Raw genomic sequence first — 13,744 nt, forward strand, 5'->3', positions numbered from 1 at the left:
TTCACTAGAGGCTAAACATACATTCTTCCACTAAAGTTCTCTTCCAATGATTTATCAGAGTATAAAAATGAGCTTTGCTTTTCAAAGGCAGTGCTACATATGACAGATTTTGGTAGGATCTATTCTTTCATGGTGCTGAGAGTCTAAATTGCCTTTGAGAGATAGGCAAGTCCAATGACAAGTTTGTTGAAGTCTACAAGAATTTTGAGCTCTTTACCGCAATAAGATGCTGCACTTTCCTGTTCAGTAATAAAAGTGTCTATACTTGTGTTCTTCGTTCCATTTTTATTTAATGATAGCTGCAAGGATATAAGTTCCACAACCCTGGCTGCCTCTGGCCCCCTCATTGTTTCCTAAGTGTTCTAAGGGGTCATATTTCCTGGGTTTGTGTAGCGATAGAATCATAGAATTTTCAAAACTGGAAGAGTCCTCAGTGGCCAGCCTCTACAAGAAGAAAAATCCCCACTATAACATATTTGACTCATGGCAACAAATCCATTAATAGAGATAGTTTGGTTTAATTATCCTTCCCTGTCTTTCTATGCTTACTTTAATGGAGCTTTCTTGGTTTCTTGGTGGGATTTGGGCTTCTTGGTGTTTTAATTGAGGGGAACTGTGATCTCTCAGTTCCTCCTTTTTTGATCTTTGCTTTTTGTTTGGTCACAGCTTTATTGATAAAGGTACTTGGTCTTTTGGCATAAATCTTGATCTGTAGGGCCTTGACATAATTTCTTATCTTTATAGGATAGGATCATTTAGAAATGTGTTGACTATATTACTAGACAAGTGAAAATTTAAAGGTTGTGACTCATTTCTTTTCTTTTTCTTGGGAGACAGGGAGGTCTCTCAAATGATGGTTTTGCTTTTGTGGCTACATCAGAAACAGCAAAGCTTTCTTAATTTGCAGAACAGAATTCTTATAAATACAAGTGTAATGAAACTGTCATAATTAGATTTTCTTGAATAGGGTAACTGCAAATGAGCCATTGTATCTTCTCTCAATTCACTTTCAGGGGCACAATCAATTATCCTACTATACCTACCACTACACTTTGAGTGAGGACCCAGCAATTAGTTTTAGGTTTCTTGACTGATAACATAACTAAGGTTAGAGAAGTTTGCAAGCCACAACATATAAAGAGAAGTTTACTGAGGCAATGGGCAGAGAGTATCCAAGTTGATAAAATCTAAAATCTTTCAGGGAAATCTTGGGATAGCTAATCATGAAGGATTGAAAGTCAAACAAATCTTCCTTTAAATAAGGAATATAAATTGTTATAGGGGAAGGGTCAAGAACATAATATTTCTTCATGCTCAGTCTTGATGAGTCATTTCTTTTATCTATTTATGAAAGTTAATACCAAAGGGGAGTGTAGCTTTAATGATATTGAATGATTTGTGGATTAATGAAAAACATCAAAGCCTATATCATAAACTGTCATGGGTAATTAATAGTAGACTGGGAAAAACCTGATGCTATAAAGGTCATTGTCCTTGTGGATTGTATCTTATAATAGGTATGAGGCAGTGTGACCTAGTAGAAAGAATATTCACTGGTCATGGGGTCAGAAGATGTGGATTTAAGGCCCAGCACTGCTTACCTCACAGTGTGATGATGGGCAAATGATTTAACTTTTATAAGACTCATTTTCCTCATCTCTTAAATGAGAATGAAAATATTTTTCCTGTCTACTTCATTGGGTTCATGAAGTTGTAAGATTTAGACCTGGAAGAGACCTGAGAGAACATCTGCTCCAACCCTCTTATTTTACAGGCAGAAAAACTCAGGTCAAATACTAAGGAACAACAAAGATTTGAACCCATGTCTTCTGTAATATGGAAAATCATACTGCCATATTTGCATGGGGCAAGTTGGCAGTTTGTCCTAGTTAGAATATAGAACCTGGCATGAGCCAGGGGGCTTGTGCCACCTGGCAGTTGGAAGCCAGGGTATAAAAATGGTTTGCAGACCCTGACTTGATCTCACTTCTCACTTTGCCCTTCTGCCTCTTTGGGATCTAGGGTGGAGGGAGCAGGAACGTGGGTACTTTTAGGCTAGATAGGATCAAACAAACTCAGCAGGTCAAATATTGGTATCTTATCTGGCAAACCAAACCATCCTTTTTAGCAAGAGAATAGTTTTATTTACCATCAAAGAGACCACATCATTCTGACCCAGGGCTGGCCGCCCTGGGTCAGCAGAGGAACATACAGGAAAGACCTTTTAGTATCTTAAACTTAAATCAGAGAAGTTAACTGTCCTTAGTTTCTTAATTTTACCTAACCCTCTTTCCATACCCTTCACCCATACCACATTATCAATAAACCCTTTAGCTTTAATCTAAGGACTTTGTTGTTATTGCCTACCATCATCTCAAGCCAAGCAGGGACGACTACCTGAACATTCTGAAGTGCTACAGCAGGGATAAACTCCATTACTGTTGAACAGGAAGTGCCATATTTCCCTTCCTGTCAGATTCCTACATACTCCAATAGGAGTCACTTCCTTATCAGGACAGGGGCTGTAGAATATCCAGCTTAAAGGAGCTAGGTGCCTAGCAAGAGAGAATTTCTCCTATCTCTCTGCTAGCCTGGGTGCTGGATCTTTGATTCAGTTTTCAAGCCCAGCCCTGGTACTGGCCCATACCTTCCTCTTCATAGCTAGCCTTCTCCTTCTATTATTATCATTATTAACTACAGCCCCCTATTTTATTATACTTCTGACCCCAAATGGTTGTTTTTCTCCCAGTGTACTACTTGGAAAGTGCATTGTAAGTCTAATTTGCAAATTATGAGTTGGTTTTATATAATCTTTTTTCCCTGGTTAACTTGTTTTTATTTATTTCTTTAAAAAAAGAGATATCTACTAATATCTTTTTTTATGTCCCCTACATTTTCTAATACCCTTTCATTTTTTCTATTCACATTTAAATCATAAATATACTGTGTGTCATACTGCATAGTATCTCTTATTGACTTGAGTTTAATAAGTATTAAGTATCTGCTTTGTGCAAAACTCATGCGCTATGGGAGAGAGAAGATAATAAAAGTATGGTCACTGCCCTCATGGAGCTTACACTATAGTAGGCAGATTGTGACACTGATAAGAAAGAAAAATTAAACATTTAAAATAGCATGTTATATATGGATTTTAAATATGCCATTTGAATATTAATGACAGATATTGAATTTCTCAAACATTTGGCCTTGGTATATGCTATTTGAAGAAATGTTTAACTTCTATGTAGTCTTTTGTAGTTAGGATATATTTCACATATATTATCTTATTAGTGTTATAACTTCATTTTATAGACAAGTAAACTAAAGATCAGGGAGGTTAAGTAACTTGCCTGTGGTCATAGAGCTAAGTAGAAGCCAAGAGTTGGCTTACTTCCACTTCAGTGTTTTCCACTGCCCTCCCTATGACTACATAGTTGATAGGCAGGAATCTGACATTGGTAGGTACATTTTTGTCAGTGCTTGTGTTCTAGATATAGTGTGTGGAAACTTCCTGATCTCGATCTTGCTAATATTGAACTTTCCCAAGTACTTGGATAAATGATAAAAACCTTATTTAAAAAATAATTCACAACATACTCTGGTGGGCAGGAGTTATTTTATTAAGAACCCTCATTGCCTTTTTAACCCAAAGCTTTTAATTAGAAATGAATTTAAAATTTTACATACAGATACAAAACTTTTAAAAGTCTAGAAGTTTTTTAGGAAACAAAGTCTTAAAATTTATTTTTGCATTGTAATTAAAGTGTTTATAATTACTTTCTAGGATTGTTTTAAAAAATATGAAGAGGGGACAGCTGGGTACCTCAGTGGATTGAGAGCCAGGCCTAGAGACAGGAGGGCCTAGTTTCAAATCTGGCCTCATATACTTTCTAAGTGTGACCCTGGGCAAGTCACTTAACCACCATTGCCTAGCCCTTATCACTCTCCTGCCTTAGAACCAATATATAGTATTGGTTCTAGGGCAGAAGGTAAGGGTTTAAAAAATATAAAGAATTAAAGAAAGATCCCAAAGTACAGATTTGTGAATTAACATTGTTCAGAAATTCATCACTCCTAAATTACTTTGATAGTTTGAAATAACTTGATACTTCTTGTCTCAAATATGATTATATCTATAGATGTAGATACACACACACACACACACACACACACACACACACACACACACACACACACACACACACACACACACACATGGATGCCCTGTCCAACGTGGTTAACTTTTTTCTGAAAATAATATTGGATGAAATAACATTGTAAGGCAGTTAGTTCCATAAGAACAGTGTAACAAATGGACAGTCTGCTGTTGGCATCATAGCAAAATGTTGCAGCTTTTTAGCTGGGCTATTTTGTGTTAAGGATTTTTTGTATAATGAATTAAAATAGAAGATCTATCTGATAATGACAATTAAGGTTACTAGTGCCAGTTTAAAATGAACATGGAATAAAGTACATGAATTTTCTTAATAGCTCTTACCCAATTTTTAGTGTATGGACTGGATTGAAGTCTAGCTTGGGAGGGATGACATTTAAATTCTTTATTGAAGTGTATAGAGTGTGGGCCTTAGAGCCAGAAGACCCAGATTCACCTCCTGCCTCTAACATGTAATAGCCATGTGACACTGGGCATGCTACTTCATTTCTTAGTTTTTTAGGCAACTCTGGCAGTAAGTTGAAGAGAAAGTGTTGATCCATACTAGGAGAGGCTGTTTCCTTTCCTGAAAGTTCCCTAGATCAATAAAAACCCAGGTTGCATCCCTATCTTTAGAATGAAGCTGTGGCACTAATTTGGAGGGGTTGGTCATCAGAAATACCTCTGTTGTCCATAGCGGTTGTCATTTGCTTTCCTTTATGAATCCTAGGATCATTCCTGATATTTACCTATTCAGGTACTTAGCTGGTATAACCAGATGGCTCCTTTTCCCCCTTGGTAGGTTTAGTGTGTGACTCTGTGGTGGACTGATAATAAAGAACGGAATGTGAAATTCATTTGTTTTGTTTGAGTAAAAACATAATCTCTCCTTGTTGTACAGGTATGACCTTGATGCTGGGGAGTGGCTTCCACTGAACCAAACTGTAAATGATGTGGTTGTCAGATATGGTCATTCTTTGGCATTGTACAAGGTAAAATGTCTCCACTCAGGGCTAAGAAATTTAACTTTTCTTTGATTGTTTTATTTGTATTATTGTATCATGGTTAAAAAGAGATTTAATGTGACTTCTAATTGGTAAAATCTTTCCTCCTATGTGGAGAACTTAAAAGGTAGAGCAGTAGATCTGTAGAAATAAAGAGGAAGAAGTTGAAGCTGACTTTGATATCTACCAGAGTAATTTTTAAATAGAATTCAAATTGTATTAGGGAAATATAACTGTGGGGCAGGACACCTAAAATCCTAAGCACAGGTGGAAGCTGCTTATGTAATTAGTTATAAGCATATCTTTTCATAAATGTTTAGATCATTTGAATAAGAAAGAATAGTCATATTACCCAGTAAGACTGTACAGTAGTTTTCACATTTTTTTTCTTTTCTCTGTGGTAGGGAGTAGTGAGAGAAACCTGTTGAGTTTTGTTTTTCCAAGTCACTTTATACTGCAAAAGACTTCATCAGAGGAAGACCAGGAAGAGTGGACAGGTGTTGGAGATGTGGCATGTGATGAATTACAATTTGACCTCCATAGGATCATAGATTTAGAAACTGGAAGTGACCTTAGAGGCCATGGAGTACAACTCCCTCATTTTAGAGATGAGGAAACTGAGGCAAACAGGGTTAAGTGACTTGCCCAGGGTCACACAGCTAGTAAGTGTCTGAGGTGGGATTTGAACCTAGGTCTTCTTTACTCCAAGCCCAGTGCCCTATCCTGCCCTATCCATCATGTTGATTCCTGCCTTAAAAAAAAAAATAGAACATAAGCTGTATTTTAGCATCGCACATTATACTAAAATCATTTCTGCGAAAATCACTTATATAGATTTTATACATCTTTGGTGACTTTTCTAAATGTCTAGAATCTAAAAGCAGTCATTAAGAATTTCTTATGTAGAGCAGAAATAAATGACCTTATTTCTTATGTTCTCATGTATGAACTTTTTAACATTTCTTCCAAATTTTGTTTCTAGGACAAAATCTACATGTATGGAGGAAAAATTGACTCAACAGGCAATGTGACAAATGAGTTGAGGGTGTTTCACATTAAAAATGAATCCTGGGTTTTATTGGCCCCCAAAGCAAAGGAGCAGTATGCAGTGGTTGGGCACTCAGCACACATTGTCACAATGAAAAATGGCCGAGTTGTGATGCTGGTCATCTTTGGCCACTGTCCTCTCTATGGCTACATAAGCAATGTGCAAGAATATGACATAGGTAGGTACATATTTGTCAGTGGTTGTTTTTTATTTTAATATTCATCACAAAGCCAGTCTTTTCTCCTGAAACTTGGTTAACATTGATATGGTATGGAAGAACAGAGGTGGCAAAACAGATTTGTATATTTCAGCCATTGACTAGTTTTGAAATCTCCACCAAGAGAAATGAGGACATTTGGAAGAAGGGGTCTTGAGGTGACAAAAATGATTGTCATAATGAGAATTGAGATCCATAAGGAAATTTTTAAGAAACTAAAATTATTTAATTTGTCTAACATGGAACTCCCTTCTACATTTCTTCTCTTTTCATCATACTCCTGCCTGAAAAAAAGCCCACAGGAACAAATCAACCAAAATTCTTTTCCCATGTTATCTTCCCTATTCGATGAAAAAATCATCATGCCTGCTTCTTTCAGAACACCATACTTAATATGCTGGGTTTATACAGAATATTGTAAATATTTATATGCTTAATTGGTTGTCAAGTTGAAAGAAGATTTGATCTCCACCCTCAGAAGTTTATATGCAGGAGTACATGGCATCTGCAAATAACTTATTTTGATGGCCCTGTTATCATTCTTCTAATTAAGAAGGCCTGGAACTTTTATGCCCGCCTTTCCCCTGTCTGCCACATTCCACAGTTGCCAATGTCTAGAGATTCTGCCTCCATAATCTTTTGTATCTCTTTCCTCTCAATTGTCCATTTTTATCACCATAAGCTTATTATGGATTCTTAGTAGAGCTCTTGGATTGTTCTTCTTGTCTTCTACCCCAGTTTTCCTGCCTTCAATCTCTTGATTTTTTTTTATTTCATTTTTTCCTTACCCATTGCTATTCCCTAAAGGCCTTTACTGAATGGCCTCAAACCAATCTTACCAGCAGTACTCCCTTGTAATCACTCTTGCCCAAATATATTTCCTACTTTCCTGCCATAGACCCTTAGCTCTTGCTATTCCCTCCTTTTGCTCTTTAGTTAAGGAAGCCTGGAATGCTTTTCACCTATTGAAATCTTGTCTTTTTGTCAAGACTTAGCTAAAATGCAGCCTCTTTCATGGAGCCTGATTTTTAGTGACTGAATAAGATCTCTTCCTTCTCTGATACTTATTAGCACTTTTTTCTCACCTCTTTTGTGACAACTGTACTGAGGCAGGTTATTATAAATATTTGAGTATTTATATTATCACTCTGCTAGGTAGTAAGTTCCTTGAGAGAAAAAACTGTGCTATGAAAAAGAACTATCTTCTATAAACTTTAGGGGGTGAACTAGGTGTATTTTTTGTATTGGATAGTAGAAAATACTTTAGTTAAATGAGATAGGAGTTTTTTTTTTAATCCTTTTTGGTAGAAGAAAGGGAAATATCTAGTTATCAAAGTGATTACATAGAAACATGGATGGAACAGCAAAAATTCTACCAGCAATAAGGTTTCCTGATAGCCTGAATTCTAAACCATTATATGGGTGCCAAAGTACCCAGGTAGACTAATCTGAAACTGAAGAGATGAGAAATGCCATTCTTTTTTCGAGGACTAGATATATTATAGCATAATAAAGAAATCTTGCAGGCCTTGGACTCTATGAGTTTTAGGATTATGAGTTAGCATAACAAGCAGAAAACCACAAACAAGGTAGTCTTCTGTTCTAGGTGCTTCTGATTACTTGCAACTATATTCTTGATTTTTCTGTATGCTGTTTTCACTTTTGAGTTAATTCTAAAGAAAGCATTTCTGTGGCTTAAAGTGTGTAGTGGCAGGAGATGGTATGGAAAAGAGGAATGAATACTAATAACTGAGTGGAGGTGAGAAAGCAAGAAGGAGGAAGACATAATTGAAAATGAATGGCTCAGAAAGCCATAGAGGCTTAAATTGGCACCTTGAACCACAATTTAGAAGTTGAAATTACTTAGAAATTGATGAAGAAAGGTTTGCAACTTTCTTGAAGCCTGGGACATTTTTTTCCCAAAGTGAAATTGTAGCCAAAAAAATTATTCTGATATTACACTTCATTAATAGATTAGTACAATTTGGCAAGTGATAGGCCTCCTTTTTTTCTACCCTGGTCAGCTTTATCTGGAGTATTGCACTATGTTCTAGTTGTTAGATTTTTAGGAAGGATATAGGTGCATCATCCAGAGGGAGGAAGAACAAGAGGACTGGAGACCGTGCCATATGATGATTAATGGAAGGTTCTGAGTATGTTTAGCTTAGAGAAAAGAAACATGCTTTAGCTTTCTTGAAGTATATAGACAAAGTTGTTATGTGGAAGTGGAAGAGGGATGAGATTTATTCTGCTTGACCCCAGAGAATTGAACTAGGAACAATGGTTAGAAGTTTCATAGAGGGAGATTTTTTATCTAATTTTGATGTAAGGAAAAACTTGCTAATCTTTAGAGCTGTTTAAAAGTGGAGTGGACTTCCTTAATATGTAGTAAATATCCCACCACTAACCTCCAAATATAGGCTAAATGACCACTTACTGGGTGTGTTTTAAGAGGAATTTCTCCTCAGATATTGATTAGACTAAAAGATAGTAATAGTTAAAATATTTATATATAGTTCTTTAAAGTTTGAAAATCACTTGTGTATTTTATCTTCTTTGATCCGAACAACCATGTCGAAGGTGGTGGTTGTTATTATCCCCATTTTACAGATGAGAAAACTGTGGCTTGAGAGAGGTTAAATAACATTATTGCCCCAAATCACACAACTAAAAATTATTTCAAATAGCACTTGAATGAACCTCAGGTCTTTCTGACTCCTGGTTCAGAACTATATTCAAGTATGGATTGTATCAGCCAGTATTGTATAGACATCACATTTTCTTTTCCCTTTTCCCCTGTATTTATCCCAGATATCTTTCCCAAATCCCAAATCAAAAATCTACCCCAGAAGCTACAAAATTCTTCAGTTATTCCAGTACCAGAGAAGTTGTGAAATCTTATTCAGAGAAGCTCAGGAAAGACTGCATGCCAACATCTACTTACATCCTTGTTCCTATCCTCTTCCCTTTTAATTATTTGAATATATCTAATAAGTTCCCTCTGGTTTCTTTTCCCAACTAAAGATGCCCAATATTTTTAACTAGGCTTCATATGGTAGTTTTCAGATTTCTCAGGATCTAGGCCATCCTTTCTTGAATTTAGTTCTGTTAGTCAGTATCCCTCTTAAAATATGGTGTTCAAACTGAACTCCAGATCGCTGGATTTTATCTAGGTGGCACAGTAAATAGAGCACTGGGCCTGGAGTAAGGAAGACCTGAGTTCAAATTAAACCTCAAACACTTACTGGCTGTATGACCCTGGGCAAGTCACTTGACCTTTTTGCCTCAGTTTCCTCATTTAGAAAGTGAGTTAGAGAAGGGAATGGCAAACAACTCCAGTATCTGCCAAGAAAACCCCCATGTGGTCATGAAGAATTAAAAGGGACTGAAACAACTAAACAACAAAAACAGTGAGAGTGCTTCCCCTTTGTTTTGTACATTTTACTACTGTTAATACAGCCTAAATTTGATTGCTTAAAAAAATAATTATTCTGAGTTTGTTGTCAACTGAAACCCCCCCAAGTCTTTGTTGCACAAATTACTGTTTAATAAGGTTTCTTCCTTCTTTGGGGGAATACACAGAATAATAAAAGTTTAGATCTTGAATAAACTATTTGTGTGATTTATTTTTTAAAATCTAAGTATAGGAATTCATATTTATTTATGTTACATTTAATCTTATTCATTTTACCCATATGTCTAGCCTATTCAATCTTTGAATCTCAGAATTCAAACTTGGAAGGGATATGGCAGGTCATATATTCTAACTTGCCTATTCTACTTTTGGATACCTCTAATTGTCAGGATTTCCCCCTTATAATGAGGAGATATATTCTTTACAACTTCTGTTTGTTATTCCTTACTTGCCCCCTAGGATCCAAATCTAATCACTCTTTCACATCCAGCTCTTCATATAAGTCTAGATTAGATTCCTAAATGTGTATTGGCTCCCAAACACCTGTTTGCTTTCCTTCCTGTCCCTAGCACCAGCACCATATCCATCTCTTGGGCTCTACAGCCAATACCTACCTGGGTATATTGTATTTTTTTAGCTTTTCATGATTAAACTATGAGGAAGCGGCTTCCAAAGGAGAATATAATAAATTTGTGAACACAAAATCATTTAGTTTTTTCTAAGTGATATTTTAGTTTCATTCCATCATTTGGAATATTGGCAAACCCACCTGAAAAACTAGGTCTAAGGAGGTGTGCATTCTTCAAATGGTTCCCCTGGCAGGTCAGATATGAGAGAAATAGAATAAAACGTTATCAGTTTAATTTGGTTTTAAGGCCTGTCTGCACTACAGTAGAGCTGCCCAGGTCTCTTGATTGACCAGAATAGAAAATATCTGCTTACATTTCAGCCATTAATTACAAATTATTTTCCTTTTCTTTTAACCTCCCTTTCTTTTCTCCTTCATTTCCCAAAATGCCCATTGTAACCTGGTTCAGCTCAGGATAATTTGTCAGTTTGTTTCCTTTTGCCCTTGGATAATACTTTGTACTGTGTCCTCCTTGAAGGGAAGAGGTTTTAACAGTAGGATGTGGCCTTAGATTCTGAAGCCAGTCTATTTCTGATTCAGCAAGTCTTCCTGGAATCAAGTTTGACTTAGCTCTAACTAGGCAATAATAGGAGAAATGTGAGCAATTATTTTTTAAAACATTCTTTGACCACCTTTTGTTAGGTTTTCCACTGTGCCTGACTTCGGTTCTTAGGTGTACAGGAGAGATTTTATCTTTAATTGGCTGTCTCACACTCATAGTCTGGGTTTGGGTTCCTTTGTACTTTGTAACTTGTGAATATGCTAGATATAATGGGTAGGAAAAAAGGTTGCCTGTTCTTCCTGGAACCTGATCATTTTTTATTCCTCAACCTTTGATATGACCTGGGTCAGGGGCAGAAAATTTGGTAGGGTAACTAAATTGACATCAGCATTTTGTAATCTCTCATTATCATTTTATTATTCAAGGGTTTTAAACAAAAACAATCTGTTATTTTAAAAAGAAAAAAAGCTGACCAGTGATTTGATTCCAAACCTTTTCCCAACCTCTAATGACCTCACTAAAAGTAATGGACATTAAGTATTTGTAGTAAAATGGAGTTTAAGTTTTACTTAGATGTCCCTCTCCCCATAGAAGAGAACCATTAAAATACAATTTCACTAGTTAACAAGTTGGTGTAAATCCAATCCACCTGAATTATCTACTGTTTCTGTTGCATTTGTTTTTCTTATTATTGACAATATAAATTTTAATAACAATTAAAAAAAAAGAATTTGGTCAACTGAACTGTCTCCTAATGTCTTTTTACCTAATATTATGTTAAGGTCCCATGGTTGAGTAACCTGTAATATTTGACTTTAAATGCATTTTCTCTTTTAGTAACAAATACATGGAGTATTTTACACACTCAGGGTGCTCTTGTGCAAGGAGGTTATGGCCACAGTAGTGTTTATGATGCCAAGACAAATTCCCTCTACATACATGGCGGTTATAAGGCTTTCAGTGCCAACAAATATAGACTTGCCGATGATCTCTACAAGTATGATGTGGATACACAGATGTGGTAGGTGTTTTTTTCCTTAATATAATGTTTATTGTGTTCCTCAATGTATAATATTGCACAGAGGTAAATTAGAAAAGGTATGGGTGTCATCTAGTAACTCAGATTCCACCTTGCTATATTCTTATAGAGAAAACTACCTGAAGCTCTGAGTTGGATTTTCATATCTCTGTAGTGCCAGAGCAAACCTCCAGCTAGCTGGAATTCTTAGAAATTGAAGTTAATGTGGAAAATTGAGGGTTTTGAGCAGACAAGATTGACCTTTTTACACACTCAAACTTTATTTTAATGTTTTGGGAAGGAACTTTTCCTGAACTCAGTCATATAAATCCTTTCTTTAAGAAGTATTTTCTGAAAACAATTTAGTGTTTTGTTTCTTTTTTTTCTTTCAAGACTGGATCTTCCTATGTCACCCAAGATAGAAATGCAGACGCCACTCATTGCCCAGTCCCACTATTAGCACCAGAGCTTTGACCTGCTCTGTTTCCTATCTTGGTGCCAATTCTAACTCTCTTTAGGCTACCTGGTTCTTTTTCCCCTCACTAAGCTTGTTAATGCCTAATTTAATGCAGATACTCAATGACTTAACCCTCTGAAGCCTGGAATGGCAGGCATGCACCTCACAAACAGTCAGTTTAACCTTTTTTTGGCTGTTGTTGACTTATTCATAAAGGCCATTATTCTAAATAAATATTCATTATTTTATTGTGCTTCAATAAATATGTTTTCAGGGATTATTAAAGTATAATAGGCCTTTTTACCCTTTGCTAAATGTCCTCAGAAGGCTTTGTTTTTTGAGTTTTTGTTTCAGATTTTGGCTATCAATTTTTGTTCTCAGTAAGTTTTCTTGTAGCAGCTCATCTATTTAGATTCTCCTAATCCACAAAGGATTTGAAAAACAGGTTCCTCAGTTTGTTTGAATTGTTTGTAAAGTAAAAATAAATAAACTGTGAGTCTGGGCCCAAGGGCTTTACTTTGAGAAAGTACACTTTGTGACTATTCAGAAACCTTTTTGGTTTGCATTTTCGTTGTGGATAATTGGGGTGCTATTATTCAATCTAATTTAGACTCTAATCCATTTTATAGATAAGTAAAATGTTTACTCTTACCTCATAAAATATATGTGATAATAAAATCCTGATAATTATAAGTATAAAATAACTAATTTGAGATATGAAGTCTAGTTATAACAGTTTATGTTATCTGGTATTTACCAAATTGGCACAAAATTTTGGAATTTTAAAATTCCATTAAAAAGTTATTATGAGTTCATATCTATTTTTCAAAATCTATAGGTTTTATGACTTTAATAATAGGGGGAGGGTTGAGTTTCTCTAACTTCTGTTAGTCAAGCAGAAAATATTTAGTTTGTTTTTCAGAGGAACTTTCAACTGAGTTAATATTTTCTATCCTTGAATAAACTGAATTTGATTTTGGGGTGAGAGGGAAAACAGGAAAAACAAGTCATGGCACAATATAGAAGAACCAGTTAAGGGACTGCTATTTATTGTCATTGAGCTAATCACTTCCTTTCTATGGACCTCTGGTTCCTCATTTGTAAAATCAGGGAAAGACTAACAAGTAATCTCGAGTTCCAAATCCTGTGACCCAGATCTTTAGAGGAAAAGATAGCTGTTGAAAGTAATAGGGCTATCGTCATAATTCATATTCATATCGAATTTTATTTTAAATATATGAAATGCCATGACAGCATAGGAGAGGTCATACAATAGTAATGGATTTTTTGTTTAGATTAATG

General features: G+C 35.7%; 1 protein-coding gene across 1 annotated transcript in view; it reads left to right on the top strand.

The window, feature by feature from the left end:
• ATRN (attractin) overlaps positions 1–13,744 on the top strand; it is a 250,649-nt gene that overhangs the window by 84,289 nt on the left and 152,616 nt on the right. Inside the window, exons 8-10 of the mRNA XM_044681784.1 lie at positions 5,055–5,145; positions 6,140–6,383; positions 11,805–11,988. Of these exons, the coding sequence (XP_044537719.1) occupies positions 5,055–5,145; positions 6,140–6,383; positions 11,805–11,988 (519 nt within the window). The remainder of the gene's footprint in view (positions 1–5,054; positions 5,146–6,139; positions 6,384–11,804; positions 11,989–13,744) is intronic.

Source organism: Gracilinanus agilis, chromosome 6 (assembly GCF_016433145.1).
Source record: "Gracilinanus agilis isolate LMUSP501 chromosome 6, AgileGrace, whole genome shotgun sequence".
NCBI classification, from domain to species: Eukaryota; Metazoa; Chordata; class Mammalia; order Didelphimorphia; family Didelphidae; genus Gracilinanus; species Gracilinanus agilis.